A 16,621-nucleotide genomic window follows, 5' to 3' on the forward strand; every position below is an offset into this window, starting at 1 on the left:
AAGGCTGGGTTTAGCTTTGCCCAGGCTGTACAAAACATGCTGTCTTACTTCAACTGCGACCACTTAAACAGAGTCTGGGTGATGGTTTCACTCCAGAAGCCACTCAAAATTAGGCCACTGAAATGCACTAGTGGTTTACGAAAATCTTAACCTAAAACTAGTTAATGCACAGTACCTCAGCATGTCAACTTTTAGACAAATTGCATGTAAGAAACTGGAAAGAAACTGTAAGCCTTTTTAATTGCTTAATAAGAACAGGAGAAAAGAGGTGTCAAGGAAACAGGAAAGCTAGAAGACCATGTTCCGGTCCCTTTGAAAGGGGACAGTCTTTCCACACATCAGGAATCGGCTATAACAATGCCATTAAAATAAAACTGAATGGTGAAAACTGCCAGTATACAAGCAAAGCCATACATATGGATTTTATGGAGCAAGGTCATGTAGCTCTTAGCACAAAGACAGAGCTGTGCAGGGCATAATGGATGACCTGATGCAGAAGTGCCGTTTTCAGCCCTGTAATGGTACAGTTACGGCTAATGAGCATCCAACTTTTTTGTATTGATCATCTCCCCACGCAGAGAAGGACTCTGTGATTACACCTCCAGAGAGCAACATGGGAGTGAAAACCACATTTGCTTCTAATGGAAGTTCTGAATTAAATCTCTCTTGGTGACAAGGACAAATTTGGGCCCAGATACTTTCCTCAACTCTGGGTTGTCTTATCTAATACATGACGCCAGTAATGTTTCCGTGCATGGAGCTGGAGATCCACCTTGTGGACCAACCTCCTGATAACCACTGAAGAAGCAAATTAAGAATCATTTTCTCTCATTTTACTACGAGTCCTCCTGCTGCGCAGTAGCCTCTCCAAGTACCAGAGCTAGTTTGTGTCCGAGGTGCTACATGCAGTGTCTCAGATGTGTACTGACGACTGATGAGAGAGCCCTCCAGAGCGGGTACTGGTAAATTCTGGCATTGACTCGCTGTGCAAGTTTGGACCTCACCTCTGAGCTTTGGCTTCCCCATTTAGAAAGCATAAAAAAAGAATGTCTAAACTTGGTCCAAATAGTTACTATTTGCAGAGTATGAGGAGTGACAAAATTTATTATAAACACCCTTTCTAGGGAGCTAGACAGTGCTATTGAATGGTCTAGTAAATGAGGACAATTCACTGGGCACTAAGAGATCAAGTATATCAAGCAATGGAAATCTGAAAACCTACATTTAAATACACTGCGGTGCCTGCCACAGTGTGGGAACCAGGGTGGTTACAGAGCTAACTCTAAACCACAGATTTCAAGGCCAGTAGGCACCAAGATGTTATAAAGGTCTAGTTTTCTTCCCTGTACCACAGGCCAGATGAATCTAAACCAATCTGAACAATTAACAGTATTCCATCCCCAGCCTTCAGGCAGCTGGTGCCCACCTGAGCTGCACAGCAAGCTTCAACACTGATTTGAGGAGCACATTTTACCTCTCCTGGTGCAGTTGGTCCCCTCGGCATCTCGGACGTAGCCATCCTCACACTGCTCGCAATGAAACCCAGCAGTGTGGTACAGGCAGCCGATGCACTCCCCGCTATCCGGCTTGCACACGCTGGGTGACCGCGCTGGGTCCACGTTCCCGTTGCATTTACATCTTACGCAGATGCTGTCGGAGTTGTAGTAGCCATTGTCACACTGGTTGCAGTTTGGGCCAGTGTACCCAGTTTTGCATTCGTCGCACCTTGGGGCAGTTTCACCAGGCTCTAAGGAATACAAGAAAGCAAACCAGATATGTGCCACAGCCCCTTGCAGAGAAACACCCACTGGGGGATTTGTTCTGTGGGAACCGACCACAAGTCACTATGACAAAAATCAGCACCCACTGAGTATTAACCAATCTCAAATTTTAAGCTGAAAATACAACTTTTGAACTGCAGCAGTTTCTCAGCTCCTAGAGGAAAAAAAAACTCTGGGGGTTTCTGATGCCTCGTACCAGCATCACAGAACACTCTCGAAACATTGCTAAGCAAACAGATTATTACTCCTGAACATTTCCATCCCAAACAGCCAATTTCAGAAAACAGCTGGGTCTATATCAGGGATGCTAGCATACTGCAGGAACTTTTTGGCCTATGCAAAGCCAGAAGTGGCTTGATTGCAATAAACCGATTAAGGAACTATCAAAAGAAGTCTTGCATATGTTTATTACAGCTATGACTTCTCTCAGTTACATGAAAATAGAGCAGGAAGATTGGGGAATCTCTGCTTGGAGTCCCATGGAGATATTCAGAAGAGCGCTCACAGAGGTATGAACAGCTACACGGCACTGCTGGGCATCTCCTGTACCTCTCCTGGCTGCCGCAGGCTCAGCAGTTTCTCTCTGCAAAACTCTGCAGGTTCTTCAGAGCAGGCTGCAGCCTGTAGCGAAGCATTTCTGATGCCCTCCACTGTGCAACTGCTCTCACAAGAGGCAACACAAGCACCAGAGATGCATTGTGGCAGGCACTGGTTCCAGCAAGGCGCCCTGGTTCTCACAAACAGGACATTCACGGACTATAAACCACCTTGCTAGGCTGATGTACTCTGAGTGGCAATTTAATTGAAAAGAGCTACATTCGTTATCTGAGGAACGAGACCAAAACGAAAGCCTTACGTATTCGGCAGGTGCCGGTCGATGCCACAGTGGAGCACGGGCAGCGATGGCAGGCGTGGGCAGGATGGGCGCTTCTGTAGAAGCCCACCTTGCAGAGCTCGCAGTGGTTTCCCTCAGTGTTTTCCTGGCAGTGCAGGCAGGCGCCTGGGGAAGGGACGAGAGCACAAGCAACCGTTCAGCAGCAGGAACTGGAGCAGAACATTTGGAGCAAGAATCCACGTGGAGTGCTCTCAATTATCAGAGCTCACAGGTGATTTTGGATACCCTCCGGCCAAAACATGATCCTGGCCTCTTATGACCTTCTGATGGTCATCCCCCCCTTCCACACGCACACACACACAATGTGAAAAAGTAGGTAGCCCCAACAGAGAGGCCCACAGCTCATCACTTTAAAAGGTCAGTGCAGGTAAACACACGCTATCAATATTAAACAGTCCTCAAGGAAAGGGGTTTCAGTTTGTATCTGCACCGGTGAGCCAGGATCTTGCTGCTTCAAATCCCCCTCTCACACGAGGTGCCCCTCCAGTTTATGCCTTTGCCCCTTTTTGTGTGCAGCCTCTTCCTACACCACAAAGCTGGTGGTCAGGGGTAAAGAAGTGCCACCGTCCTGCCCTGGGGGCAGATGGCTCCATCCCACCAGCGGGGCTCCAGCTCCTCCATCCCCATCACAGGCACGCAGCAGCAGCAATGACTGACCTTCCCAAAGAAACAGAGGAGAACTCGGGGTTCACGTGAGCCACCTCCCCTGCCCGGGGAAACCCCTGAATCAGAAAATTCACATGCTTTGTCTTAGCAGAGGCTATGTCCTAACGGGCCTCTAAATTGCATTTTGATACTATTGTGACCAGAGAAAGAAAAATCTCCCTAGTTATAAAAACGTAGCCTCTATCAAAAGCCCATCCATCAACAAGAACATCCTATAATTCAGCAGTCTCGTCGATGAGGTGGCAGTGACCTGAGGGAAGCTTATATGATTAAATCCTGCATACAAGACTCTGAAAAGGCAAGAGCCACCTTCTAACAAATCAGGGCGGCATAGAGCAGTTTATTCACTGCATATATAAGCACAGGCAGGAGATTCACTGAGATAATCTAGCAGTGCTGCGGGGGTATGGAAAAGTCTCATATCAACATTAACCACAGAAAAAATCCTGAATTAGGTTAATGCTGACTGTTAAAAAAACCACAGCAAATTTTCTTATTAATATTGAACCACTTTGGTTCCCTTGCAAGCCCTACTCTTCTCTTTCCACAGCAATGACTCCGCAGCTGAGCATCCCCAAGCAAGCCCAGCGCGTCCTTGTGGCCAACCCTCGTGCCAAGGGCAGGAAGCAAACCCTGGCAGCTGCCGCTTTTGGAAAGCGGCTGATTCACCCGCGCGGTGAATGACTAAGGACACTTGCTCGGCGTCAGCTCCCACACACTGTTTGCTCTTCACCCAACAGCTTGTCAGACATGAGCCGGCAGTTTTTGTGGGGAGAGGTGTCAGGGTTAGAGGGGAAAATTATCGGCTGGGCTCAATTTCTCCAGTTGCAAACCTCGATCAGCTGCTTCAGCGGGATGTCTGGGACAGACCGGCTCGTGGAAGGTTAATTTGCCCGATCGGCAGCAAGGGTGCCTTGAACCGTGCTCTGCAGGCATTAATGGTGGCATAAATCTGGAATCACACCTGTGTTTTCCATGCAGTCTTGGTCATTTCAGGACCAATGTCTTTCCCGTCGGCAGAAATTACTCACATTTATCTATACCAACGCTGCAAAATGGCTGCGTTTCCAATGAGTCAGCAAGTTGCTCAGCCATGCAAAGCACGCATAGGCTTGCAATCAGGTATCACTGTGGAAAGCCTTAATAATTAATAGCACTTCCCACCCTGATAATGCCCTCAGGAAGGATCAGACCTCACAGTACCCCAACTGGGAAGAAGCAACCAAACTCATTGCACAGACACAACATGGGGCACAAGGGTCGTGTCGAAGGAAGCGCTGTCGCCTGGGGAGCTCTAGCTGCCCAATTTCCAGCCCAATAATTTTAAATATTCCTCCTGGGAAGAGCGATACCATGTGGAGATGGTTGCAGAACCGGCAGAGGGAGCCCAAAGTACAGCATTAATGCGAAAGAAACCTTGAAAATTTGACAAAGACTACACAGTTGATGTAAAGCTGAGGAGGTCACACAAAGTGCAGTTTCTAGAGCAGGCTGAGTGCACGACGTTACTTATTAGACGTCGGATCTAATTTTTAATCAACTGTTCTCTGTGCTGGTTTTGTTGGGTTCCCCCAACCCCGGCAGCAAATAAAGCAGATGGAGGAAAATTTTAAAAAGGGATTTTTGTCAGATCAACAATAGGTCATTAACCAAAAAGAGGGTTTTTCTTTGCAATGTTGCGGTCAGCGCTGGACAGCCCCAGCAGAAGCACTGCCTGAACAGCTCAATCCCAGAGGCAAGGTCTGTGCTGGGTTTTTTCCCAAAACGAAGAGATGGGGGAAATATTGAAGGAGAAAAAGGAAGAGCAGATTATCTTACTCCTTCACAAAACCCACACACCCAGCTCCAAATCAGTAACACAGCTGATGTGCGCATGGCTTTAGGTACAATCTTATATCCTTCAATATTAGTAGGACATAAGCACAAAAAGTTCAGAATAGGAATGAATGCAGTAATTCATCCTCAAGGAGTGCAGATCTGGTGCCTGCCTCTACCCCTGATGCTGAGCAGGATCAGGGCATTGGCTGGGCACAATCAGCACTGCAGCTGCCCATTTCTGTGCTGCAAACACACAGGCCACGAGGGAACAGACACCAGTGCAAAAATGGCCCAGAAATACCATATTTGATGAGCTCTGCCTCTCTGCCTGCTATGCAAAAACCCTGCAATGTTATTTAAGTTATTACTCCTTTCTAGGCTCCTGGATAAATATTACAGAACTGCATTTCAGCCTGGAAGTTTTGATGAGAATTTGGATTTTGAAGTGTGAGTTTTGCTGCTAAAGTAGGGGTCGCGCAGGCAGTCACATAATATTGCTCCTCCGGGACCTCTCCTTTCAGTGGAGACAGGAAAGCAATTAGGTTCCCCCCTGCCCTCCCATAAGCTATTCAAGCACAGGTGCCTCAACATTTGCACTCCATCAACATCTGTGTGAGTGAGAGACAGACAAAGAAATAATCAAGGAAAATGAACAAGGCAAATTTATAAAAAGTGGGCAATATTAATTAGGTGGTGCCAGTTTTTTCCAGCACTAATCATGTTATCTGTGGTAATAACAGTCACCTTACGTCAGTGCCAGTACAGTATATGTTTCCAGGTAAACAGAAGTTAAACAAAAGCTCCTTAAGAGCCCACGTTGTGTATTTGTGTAAGCGCAGAGAACAATAGAGCACTGATTTCCAGTAGCGACTGCAGAATAAAGGCTCTGCACTGCAGCCTGGGGTGAATAACACAGCCTGTATTGACTTCCTTGAGAAGAGGACTAGCTCCAACCTTGCCCCACATTTTAATTTCAGTTTTAAGGTGAAGATTCTGGGTACTCAAGGCATAAAGATGCAGATGAAGAGGATGAGAGTGGAGGTCTGCTGAATGAAAGCGGGCAAAAACCAGAGACAGAAGAGACAGGTAAAGTCTGCACCTACCATGGACACACGAGAAAAGGCTGTTACCTGTTAAGATGTCACAGGTTTTGGAGTGGTTGTTGCACTGGCACGGCTCGCAGGTGGTTTCATTAAACCTGTAGTATCCATCACTGCACCGGTCACACTTCAGGCCCGTGACACCAACTTTACACTGGCATTTCCCAGAGCTGCACAGAGAAGAACAGTGAAATCTGGATGTGCTGGGAGGCATCCGAAGTACAAAGCTGCGGTCAGTGTTTTGGACTCTCTTTCCAGAGCAGGGAACTCTGCAGAAACGCCTGCCAGAAGCAGGGCATGAAACCCATGGGCAACAATTTCCAAAAAGTGAGGGGGGGTTCAAGAAAGGCTCAGTGTCTGCAAAACCAGTTGCCCTGACAGCAATTTCCAGCTGGGCACCAGAAATCATCACTTGTTCTGGAAAGCCTTGGCCCAAAGCCATCCCCATGCCTCAGCCCCCAGCAGATGCTCCAACAGCCCCTCTCCAGTCCTCCCTCTCCTCTCCATCAAGCACCTGCATGGGCCCTGGGTCCTGCAGGACACTGGGACACCCCAGATCACTACGCCTGAACGATAAAAGAGCACCCATGTGGATAATCACCTCCCCTCCACATCGGTGCCGATCGGTACCTCCCAGATTTTTGGGCAAGCGGACAATTCCCTGCTCACCACCTGCTTTCCCGGCTCCCCCGAGAGCCGGCTCCGCAGCTCAGGTGTCTCGCTCGGGTTTCAGCCCAGGCAGGCATCAGCCACCTGCACTCCCTCCGCTTCTCCTCCACGATCCTATTTATCCCTTCCACGCAACAACCCCACGGCCACCCAGGCAAAGCTCCTCTCTCCAGTCAACTTCTCCCACCCAGGAGGAGCCAGGGAAGGACAAGTGAGGGTTTTCCCTTCCCCAGCGGTTTCCACTACAGCTAACGCCAGACAAGAGCCTGTTTACTTGGGCACCGAGTCTGACTGCACTGAGGGTAGAGCTCTGCACAGTTAAAATAGAGGATATTGGGGTTAGTTGGCATCAGCAAATACCAGAAGGCTATAAAAAGCAAAGGTTACCCTCATTCCTTTGGCTTTCCACGCCAGTCTTTCCATGTAGAGGCTTCAAACTTATTGCCTTCATAAGCGACTTTATATACTAGCAGCATCTAGGCTCAACTCTCAGAGAAGTCACAGGAATAGATAAAATGCTCTTTCCCATCAAGCCCCCGGCATGGCAACTACCGGCTGCGGCTCATCCCACCCACACACGTGGGAACCGGTGACAAGAGAGCGCAGAAGTGCCTTTCCCATCTCTGATAGCCCTGGGGTGACCTGCAGGAAACCTCAACCCCTGTGTGCTGCACAGGGAAGGCAGGAGAGCAACTCAAATAAACATGATTTCATCTCCTCCAGGAGATGGATTTATTTGCAGCTGCAGCAGACAAGGCAGGTATCATCCACAAAGCACACTGCTGGATGCACCCTCCTCCTATTAATTCAGTATTTCAGGGTTCAGTGTGCCTGCACAAAGATTATCTATTGCTCTCCCTTGCTCCTCCTGGGGAAAAGCGAGCAATGCACAATTTTCTTCTAAAAGCCCCTAGAAAAATCTGCCGATTAAAACTAACAGAGGCTTGATGCACTGTTGATTTGTTTTTATTTAAAATGCAGTAGATTGCAATGCTTTTGGGAAGACATTGCTTCTGTTAGAAATTAACATAATTTAGTATTTCTGTTGTTCGTTTACTTGCCAAAGGAAGAGGAAACACACAAAGGCACATCAAAACACAGAACTCAGCCCAAGTGGCTACACAATTAAACAGTTCCAGAATCTGAAACTTCGGGCATATTTAATGGACTGATTACAAGAAGGAAAAAGAAATATGTTTCCTTGCTCTCCAGACCATTATCTGGAATTGCAGCAGGCAGATGCAGAATTCAAAGGGATGCTGTTAAGCAGCTCAGTATGTTTGACTTTTAAAGAGCTTTTCACAAGACCTAACATTAATCCAAATGTTGTCACAGTGTTTAAAATAAGAGCAAACAAAAAGCAGTTTATTTTTATTTGCTTCTGACAGCTACCGGACAGATATTCCTGTAAGCGGGCAGGGCACAGGCAGAGTCAAGCAGGGAAAAGCAACTAATTTGTAGGGGATCTGATATTTATCCTAAAACCACATCTTCTGGGGATGTGCCCTATGAGTAGGACTTTACAGGACCAAGCACTAGAGCTTTATTATCTTCACCCTCCCAGGCTTCCTCCTGGAATTCAGGGTGCTGTGTTTTACTCTCTCCTGTCCCTCGATCAAGCCTTTAATTTAATGACACCCTCCTCTTCCTCCCAGCTGGCACCCTTCCATCCAGACTCCCACTTCATTTCTTTAAAAGAGGTTTATTTCCCCAATGACTCTGCTAGAGCTCAATGCAGCATTTTGGGGCCGTGTCCCTTGATTTTACTTGTTAGCTTAAAAATAACAGGAAAGCAAGCTATTTTTAAAAAAAAGACAGTTTTGGAAAGTTTGGTTTTAATGCCTCTAAAGCAGACCTTTTCTCAACATGTTACACATGGCACAGAGCCAAGTTCTGCATGTGCAAGAATTAAATCACTCAGCAAATATAAAGCTTTGCCTGTGGTCATTGCTTCCATAGAATAAAGCCCCCTTACAACACTCCTTTTCATAGCTCCAGTCCAGTAAAGACTGTCAGACACTTTTTAAAGCAAAGGTCAATGATATAAATGCATTGAAACCACACACACCAAAAAAAAAAAAAAAAAAAGTCCTGTTAACAGACTGATTGTGCCCATAAAAATCCAGAAACTTGAAAGAAAAAAGACCCACAGTTTAATACTTGCACAGTGAGAACTGAACTGGATTTTGACTATCAGCCAGGAATTTCTTTTTTGGGGGAAGTGAGGGGGAAGGAGGGGGAAGGGAAGAGGGAAACATTTTGATGCAGCAACATCAATTGCTCAACTCCATTTCAGATGATTATTAACTCCACTGAAGCCAGCCAATTTTTAACTCTCACAAAAGAACTGATGGAAGGATGTGTTGGGACAAAAACAGAATTCCAGTAAAAGTCTCCTGCCAGCCTTGGTTTCTACTAGATTTTTACAAATGTACTTACTTTAAAGACCGTGTAGGTAGTGTATATCACCATCGCATCATCCATCAACTTTATATATGTTTCCTAATGATTAAAAACATCACCAGCACAAAAGATCCTGGCAGAAGGAGCAGGCAGTGATTAGCGGGCCGGCGGGGATAGGGGCAGGCCATGTGCAAGGCTCAGATCCAACACTGAGTGATCTGACCCTCCGGGACGGAGGGCTACACGCCACGTTTGGGACCCCCCAAGGCAGGAGCTTGTACCTCTGATCGCCCTCAGCCCTTGGGCTTCACGTTATGCCTTCAGAGCTGCTGTCTCGATGCCTGCAGGGCGATAGCCGGGGGCTGGACAGCACCCGCCGGCAGGATGTGGCCACCCAGGGCAGCAGCCCACTGGCGGACACTGGGGAAAAGGGTTGTAAATAAAAGCAAAATATTGGGCAAGGGGGAACAGCCTGCACCCCAAAAAAAGTCTGCAAAAGCCGGTCTGATTTCACTTCCACCCCCCACAGCCCCCTTCTACTCCACCCAAGGGGAAACAGCCACAGGATGCGGGAACTCCCATCGCCCACCAAGTGGTTCATGCCACTAGTGGAAACAAAATGTTCCCCGTGGTCGGATTTTACACAAGACTGCAGGTTTACAGCTACAGAAGTTAAGGGGGTACAACAGAGACCCCCCGCTCTGTGCATTACTCCAGCTACCGTTAAAGAGGGGGACTGCAGAGAGTTTTGACCCCACTTGGAAGTGTCCTAGGAGCAGAGCACAAAGAACAAATAACACCTCCAAAATCCCCTCTCGTGCCTGCCTGAAGCCGCAGAGCATCCTGCAGATCAATTTCTGCCAGGCCTGATGGCCGGGGAGGGACACACTGACAGGACAGGCTCTGCCTGGGAGCTCAGGCAATGCCCTAACCCTGCACTGCTCAGCACAGGAGAGCACGGGAACTCAAAAAAGAAACCAAAAGCATTAAAATATCTGTGATCTGAGACTGATTGCAATGTGCAGTTGCATCTGCAATGGGTCTCCACTCCTCCTCCACAGGAACACAGTTAAGTTAGCAGGGACATGACAGACACAAGATGGATGGGAAGACGGAGGACCACAGCCTTAAGGGCTGTTTGGAGGCATGCTGTGCATGGTTTAATGGTGTAACAGAAAACCCTTAGCAAGCTCTAATCATTTATTTTCTTTTTTCAAGGAGGAAGGAAAGGAGAAATTCGTTTTGAATGTTTTCCCAGCTGCCAGAAAAACTTGGATGCCCAGCTGCCACCAAGAGCCCAGGGGCTGCCTGACCAAGTCGGAGCCAGCCAAAACGGTACAGCACCAAGCTCTTGTGCCTTTATTTTTAAAACGTTTGAGACTGGTAAGATGCTAGGGCAGAGTCAGAGAAGGAGGGAGCTCCTTATGGGTCTCAAACCAGGGCATACCATGCAGATGAGCCACATGAAACCCCCCACGGCTTTGAAGGAGAGCTTTGCCAAATACATTTACCATCTTCATCTGGAAGCACGAAGCATACGCACACACCCCTCACATCGTCTCCCAGGACCACATCACTTGCCAGGACCAGCCCCAGAAGAGCCAGTGAGGGGCCACGTTGCCCTGAGAAAAAGGAAAGCGAGGGCTACAGCCAGCCCTTCCCTGACCTGGCGGCATCTCTAGCTTCGCCTGCCGCCCCATCGCCTCCCAGCCACTGCCTTGTAATCCTCTGATTACAGATATGCCCATCATTCATCCCAGCAGGGCCCGGAGGTGTTCCTGTAACATATACAATTAACGGCAACGACAGCGCTCTGTATGAATGAGGAAAAACACAACTACGAGCATCTGTAAAACAACCCTCATGAAAAGGCTTTGTCACACTTTGATGAAATAAGACAAAAGGATGCTGCACAAGATTATGAGGATTCGGAAGAGATGTTGCTAAAAATGGTGCGTTTCTCTAGTGAGCCCAGCTCCTTTTGTGCTGATTTTCTGTGATGTCTGACAGCAGCCAGGGGATAAATCTCTCTCACATTTTCTGGGCAACATAGAAAAGTTAACATTTGAAAGCTAAATGTTCCAAGACACTTCCGTGGAAAACCAACGCTGCTAACACTCAACCCGAGCAAACCGAGAACCCTCGTAACCCACATGTTGATTTTCCTTTAGGTCAATTAATTTGAATATCAGCACACAGGGAAGCGGAGAGCCCGAAAAAGCCCCACGCTGGGTTGCACCTCCCTGCTCCCTTGGCTCAAACCAAAGCCACTGGTAGCTGAAACGCTTTAGTGGGTTAGTGCAACCACAGCTGAGCCCTGCGCCCGCCACCCCACTCAGAGCTGCCTTTGTGGAGGGCAGAAGAAGCAGGGCTTTATTGCGGCGAACATTGGGCCATTGTGCGCCGCATTCCTCGCTTTGTGCCGGGGGACGGCATCTGTTTATATGGCAGCCCTCGACGGACTGGGGACACTTCACAGCTCTGAAAGGCCATTCTGTAAATGTCAAAGGGCCACCTTGTCTGGCCACCGCCGCCTCCACGGCCCCATCTCCCCCGCCGAGGATGCCCCGCGCTGCTGGGAAAGCCAGGGAACTCCAGCCCGGGGCTGTGGTGTCTCCTGTGGGTGCCCTCCCGGCACCCCCCGCTGGGACCTGAGTGGCTGGAGAGAGAGGAATCGATGGGAAGACCATGATGGCCCTGGAGAGGGAAGTTGGATGGGGTCCTCTGTGGTTTGGCATGAGGAACAGCAGCAAAAGCTAACTAACAGCAAAGTCTCAACCCCAAACGGTGTGTCCTGGCTTCCCAGAGCATCCCCTGGAGATCATGACAATATGGGGATAGGACAGGCAACCTCAACACAGAGGAGGACACATCAGTGAGGAAGGCGGGGGGATGGGGCTGGTTCCTGCTGGACACACCAGTTTTGCCCAGCGTAGTCCCTCCATCCCCCAGATCTCTACTGGTGCCTCCTCTGAGGCAGCAGAAAAAGGCACGAGCAACAAGCACTGCCTGAAGTCAGGCTGGGCACCACCTCCCCCAAACCAGAACTCGGCCAAAAGAGCTGAAAAAGTTGAGCCAATATTTTTTTTTTGAGGACAGTCGATGTTTACCAGAGCAGAAAGTCTGCAACAGACAACACAGCAATGGCAAAACCTGCTGGAAAAATCAACAAAATAACAGGATTTCTGAGAAGCCACAATTACTATCGGGGAGATGATAACAATCTACCTTTCCCTGCTGCTGTGTCCAGTCACTCACTCATTTCCCATCCCTGCCCGCAACCAAATAAAAATGGGTGCAGGTACAACATTTACCTCCTTGCGGGGGAAGAGAGAAGAAGAGCTAATCAGATGTAAACGATATAAGAGTCGGTAATAGGAGAGAGATTTAGATAATTAAAGCATGCAGAAAAATATGCTCTAACAGGGTATTCTTCTGCTTTTATGACGTCCACATGTAACAATTTCCGCCACAAAAAAAAAAAAAATCTGTTCTCTGCAGAGTGATGCTGACAAGGCATTACTGGGAGATAATGAGCCACCACTTGTGTTCAGCCAATCTATAAAAGGGAGAGCAGTCTTTTTAAAGCAGGGAAAAAGGGGGCTTTTGTTTGTTTGTTTGTTTTAAAGAAGTCCTTGAGGAGTTAGGCTCCCAAGGTGTTATCTCCAAAGGACAGCAGTGCCCAATGTGGTTTACTGGACTGCTAAAATACGGTAGAATGGAAATAAGAGTTCCCACGCAAAGAAGAGACATTTCAGAAGTGTGATGACACTCTAAAGACAGAAAATGAAGATTTTCTCTGTGCAAAATGAGAACTCCACCACCTTCCCCCAAATAACCTCCTGTGGTAGGGATGGGCAGAAGCCCTGGGAACATGAGGTCTCTCTCATCTCAAACCATTGCCACGAGCACCCTGCCTGCCCAGGCTGGTGAAGCTCCACAAAAACCTTGAGTTTCAATGGATCTGCATGTTCTGACTAACAAAAAAAACGCCCCAAGTTCTGCCCCTCGTGGCTTCATACCACATGATGCTCAAGGCGCATCTAGTCTGTGACCCACCTGGGTGCTTCCCAACACTATCAGGACCGATGTTCCTTATCGCTTCCCCCCCTCCATCATCTCTTTGCACCTTTTCACATCCCACCACCCCTGCAAACCCAGCGTGTGGCTCTCCCTGCCCAGCTCCCCAAGCTCCTTCAGAAACCCCAGCCCTTATTCAAAGACCTTAACAAAGAACATTGTCCAGTGCTGCTGACCTTACTCTCACCAGCAGTGCTCTTCCAAATCCATATGAGTAAGGGTCACAAGATCAGTCTCTCCAAAGAGAAGCCCACTACAAAGAAGGCATACAGGGATGGCGACTGCCCAGCTAACAGCACTCCCCTTTCAGCCTCGCAGCATCCCCGCTCCAGGGGACAGACAGCTATACATGCTCTAAGGGACGCTCTGCCTTAATTCTTTCTAATATGAACACAAAGCATGAGATCCCCTCGAGGGGACAAAACATCTCTGAATTAACACTTCGGCATTTATATGCATGCTTTGTCTTTTTTTCTTTTTTTTTTTTTAAACGGAAATGAGTGACGGGACCTCTCTCTAACATGACTTATGCTGAGCCCGTGGCACAAACTGTGCATAAACCAGGATCACACGCTGCAGAGCTGTCTCCCCAGCCAGCAGTAAGGTAAGGCTGCTCAGTTAGCGAAGGAGCAGATTGCTGCACACTTGGGCAGCATGTTTCAGCGCCAGACATGAACCAAAGCTAACGTCACCTCCAAGCAGCGTGTCGGAGCCTCTGCTTCCTGCTGCCCTTCTGCTTGTGGGGAAACTGAGGCACAGGCAGACCCCAATTTAACACGCATCTGTTGTCATTAGGGACAATGACAGCATATTATATGTGTTTAGTTTACAGCTTTTTAAGGGAACTGGAAAAACCTAACCCAGATTAGATAGTTAACCCAAGTTTAGCTAAACCACATGGGAATTCTTAAACACCCACAGCTCTCCTCTTGCTCGCTAGCACAGGTAATGGTGCAAAAGAAGTTGAAGGGTGCATCACCTTGTCTTCCCTAGAACCAGGGTAAGTTAGTTTAAAACACAAAACCTCCCAGGGAAATAGGGAATCAAGGGCTGGACCCGTCTGCCGGGCAGCAGCATCTCACAGCACCTTCTCCACTTCACAGCCCACCTCCTCCATTCACATCCCAAACTGTGAGGTGCAAGAGCACCCATGCGAAGACAGTTGCCGGTGGGCTAAACACGCTGTCCCTGTGGCTGCAGGGCCACGCTTTGGAAAAAAGCCTCAAAGCCCTACACCCTGGGCTAGGAAAAACCTGGAATGATTGCCTTGCAAGAGGTACATCAGGGTAATACCACCTTTCCCTGCCTGCAGGAAAGCCTTGCACCAGCATGCAGCGGACAAGCCGTCGGGGCCCCAGACTGCTGGGTTGCACTGGGCTACCCTTGCCCAGTTTTTACCCATGTCTGCAGCCCAGTGTGGGTTGGCCAGTGCTGCTAGCAAGGTATAAATAAATAAATAAATAAAATGCAGCGTCATTTGAAATCTCCTGCTCACCAGCAGTATACTGCACACTGCCTCTTTCAGGCTGGGCTCTGCCTGTGTGCAGTCCTGCTCCTTTAAATAAATCAGCCAGAGGACAGGTTTACACAGGAAAATTATTTCCGCATGCATTTAAATAGCTGCGCCTGTACAGCTCCTCGTGTCGGTGCACGATTGCTGCTTTGCAGCAGGGAAAGGCTTTCCCTGATCCAAACCCCCTTCTTCTCACCCTGCGTGTCCCAGGCAGAGCCCCACCACGTCCCGGGGCTGCCGTGGGGACCAGCCGCTGTGCCGGCTTGTCATGCCACGAGTCAGTCGAGGACACGAGTGGCATTTTGGGAGAAGCCGCACCGCAGGACACGGAGGACAGGGGTGTCCCAGGCACTGCAGAAACACTGCGAGGAGACCCAGTGCTCCCACCCCTGCCCTGGCTGGTGGGGCTGGAGACCACCGTCCCCCCCCAGACTGCCTTTGCTGCCTCTGGGTTGGCTCCTTGCCTGGCCGTAGGGAGTCGGAGATGAGAGTTCAGGCAGAGGACTTTGCTCACATTAAAAAAAAAAGACAAATAAACGGACAGGGGTGCAAGCCTGGGAGGTGTGGGCTGGCCAGCCTGGGTATGGTGACCTTCTCCAGCAGCATCTCCTTCACCTCCTACACCAGGCAGGGATGTTCTTGCTCCCTTGGAGGAGGACAGACGGATGGAAAAATACAGCTTTCTACTCGAGGTGCCCAAAAGATGGTGAGAGATGCAGCTGGTGGGGGGCAGCTCCCGTCTGGGGCTTTGCAGCAGGAACACGGCCCTTCCAGCTCAGCCCGCGCATCCACGTGAGTCACCGTCCTCGTTCTCCACTACTCCGTGACCTTGACCATGGCCCTCGAAACTTCAGCTTCTTTCTCCACCCTTCCTCTATGGACTATGAACACTTCCAGGCCACAGCTATCTTCAGCAAGCATCTACACAGCATCCAACCCAGTGAAATGGGGGTTTATCTGAGGTTTCTAGGTGTTGCCGCAACAGGGACAACATGCTCTCCCTCTCCGAGATGTGTCAGCCCTCTCCTCACAGCCAGGATTGCATCCAGCCCCACAGCAAGCTCCAGCTCCAACTACACACAGCTTTTCATCTAACAAAAAAACAAAAAACAACAACAACAAAAAAATATCACCAAAACCAGAGCACAGAAGTCCTCTGCCATCCCAGAGGGGGATCTGTGTGGATCTCCCCAGATAATCAAATTTAAAACACCACCAAAACAGACCTTTGATTAGCGGCTGTGGAGTCCATTCATAGCGACAACATGTCAGGTCAATGTTCACTCCCAAAATCAACTGTCTGCCTCGGGAAAGGGATTTTTTTTATTTTTATTTGATGGTCTGCATTTGAGGTCTAGTTAATAAACAGTGTACTTGGGTGTGCCATCTGGCCAGCCATAGAGCACGCCTAGAAATAATACTAATAATCATCATATGGCGGTGCTTTAAAAGGCCGTTTTACAAAAGCCTGTGCAAACTGATTGAAAACTATCAGGCATGTTTTGTGTGCCCCCAAGAGCTCAGCCTTCAGGCAGTCTGACTCAAATCAGCCACTGTCAAAAAGGGTCAGAGTCCAAAATTACGCTGCTGTTTTCCTCAGAGACTCATCTGAACAGTGATCACTTTTTTCTTAAGCCAGCATGCAGGAATTAACTTGTGCAAGTTAGAGTTGGGCTGATGCTTTAAAAAAAAATAA

The 16,621-nt window shown here is 48.6% G+C and overlaps 1 protein-coding gene across 1 annotated transcript in view; it reads right to left on the minus strand.

Annotated features, from left to right (window-relative positions):
- Positions 1 to 16,621, minus strand: part of MEGF9 (multiple EGF like domains 9) — a 56,061-nt gene that overhangs the window by 7,531 nt on the left and 31,909 nt on the right. Inside the window, exons 3-5 of the mRNA XM_049832895.1 lie at positions 6,291 to 6,430; positions 2,638 to 2,781; positions 1,475 to 1,747 (exon numbers count right to left, since the gene is read on the minus strand). Of these exons, the coding sequence (XP_049688852.1) occupies positions 1,475 to 1,747; positions 2,638 to 2,781; positions 6,291 to 6,430 (557 nt within the window). The remainder of the gene's footprint in view (positions 1 to 1,474; positions 1,748 to 2,637; positions 2,782 to 6,290; positions 6,431 to 16,621) is intronic.

Source organism: Accipiter gentilis, chromosome 29 (genome assembly GCF_929443795.1).
Source record: "Accipiter gentilis chromosome 29, bAccGen1.1, whole genome shotgun sequence".
Lineage (NCBI taxonomy): Eukaryota > Metazoa > Chordata > Aves > Accipitriformes > Accipitridae > Astur > Astur gentilis.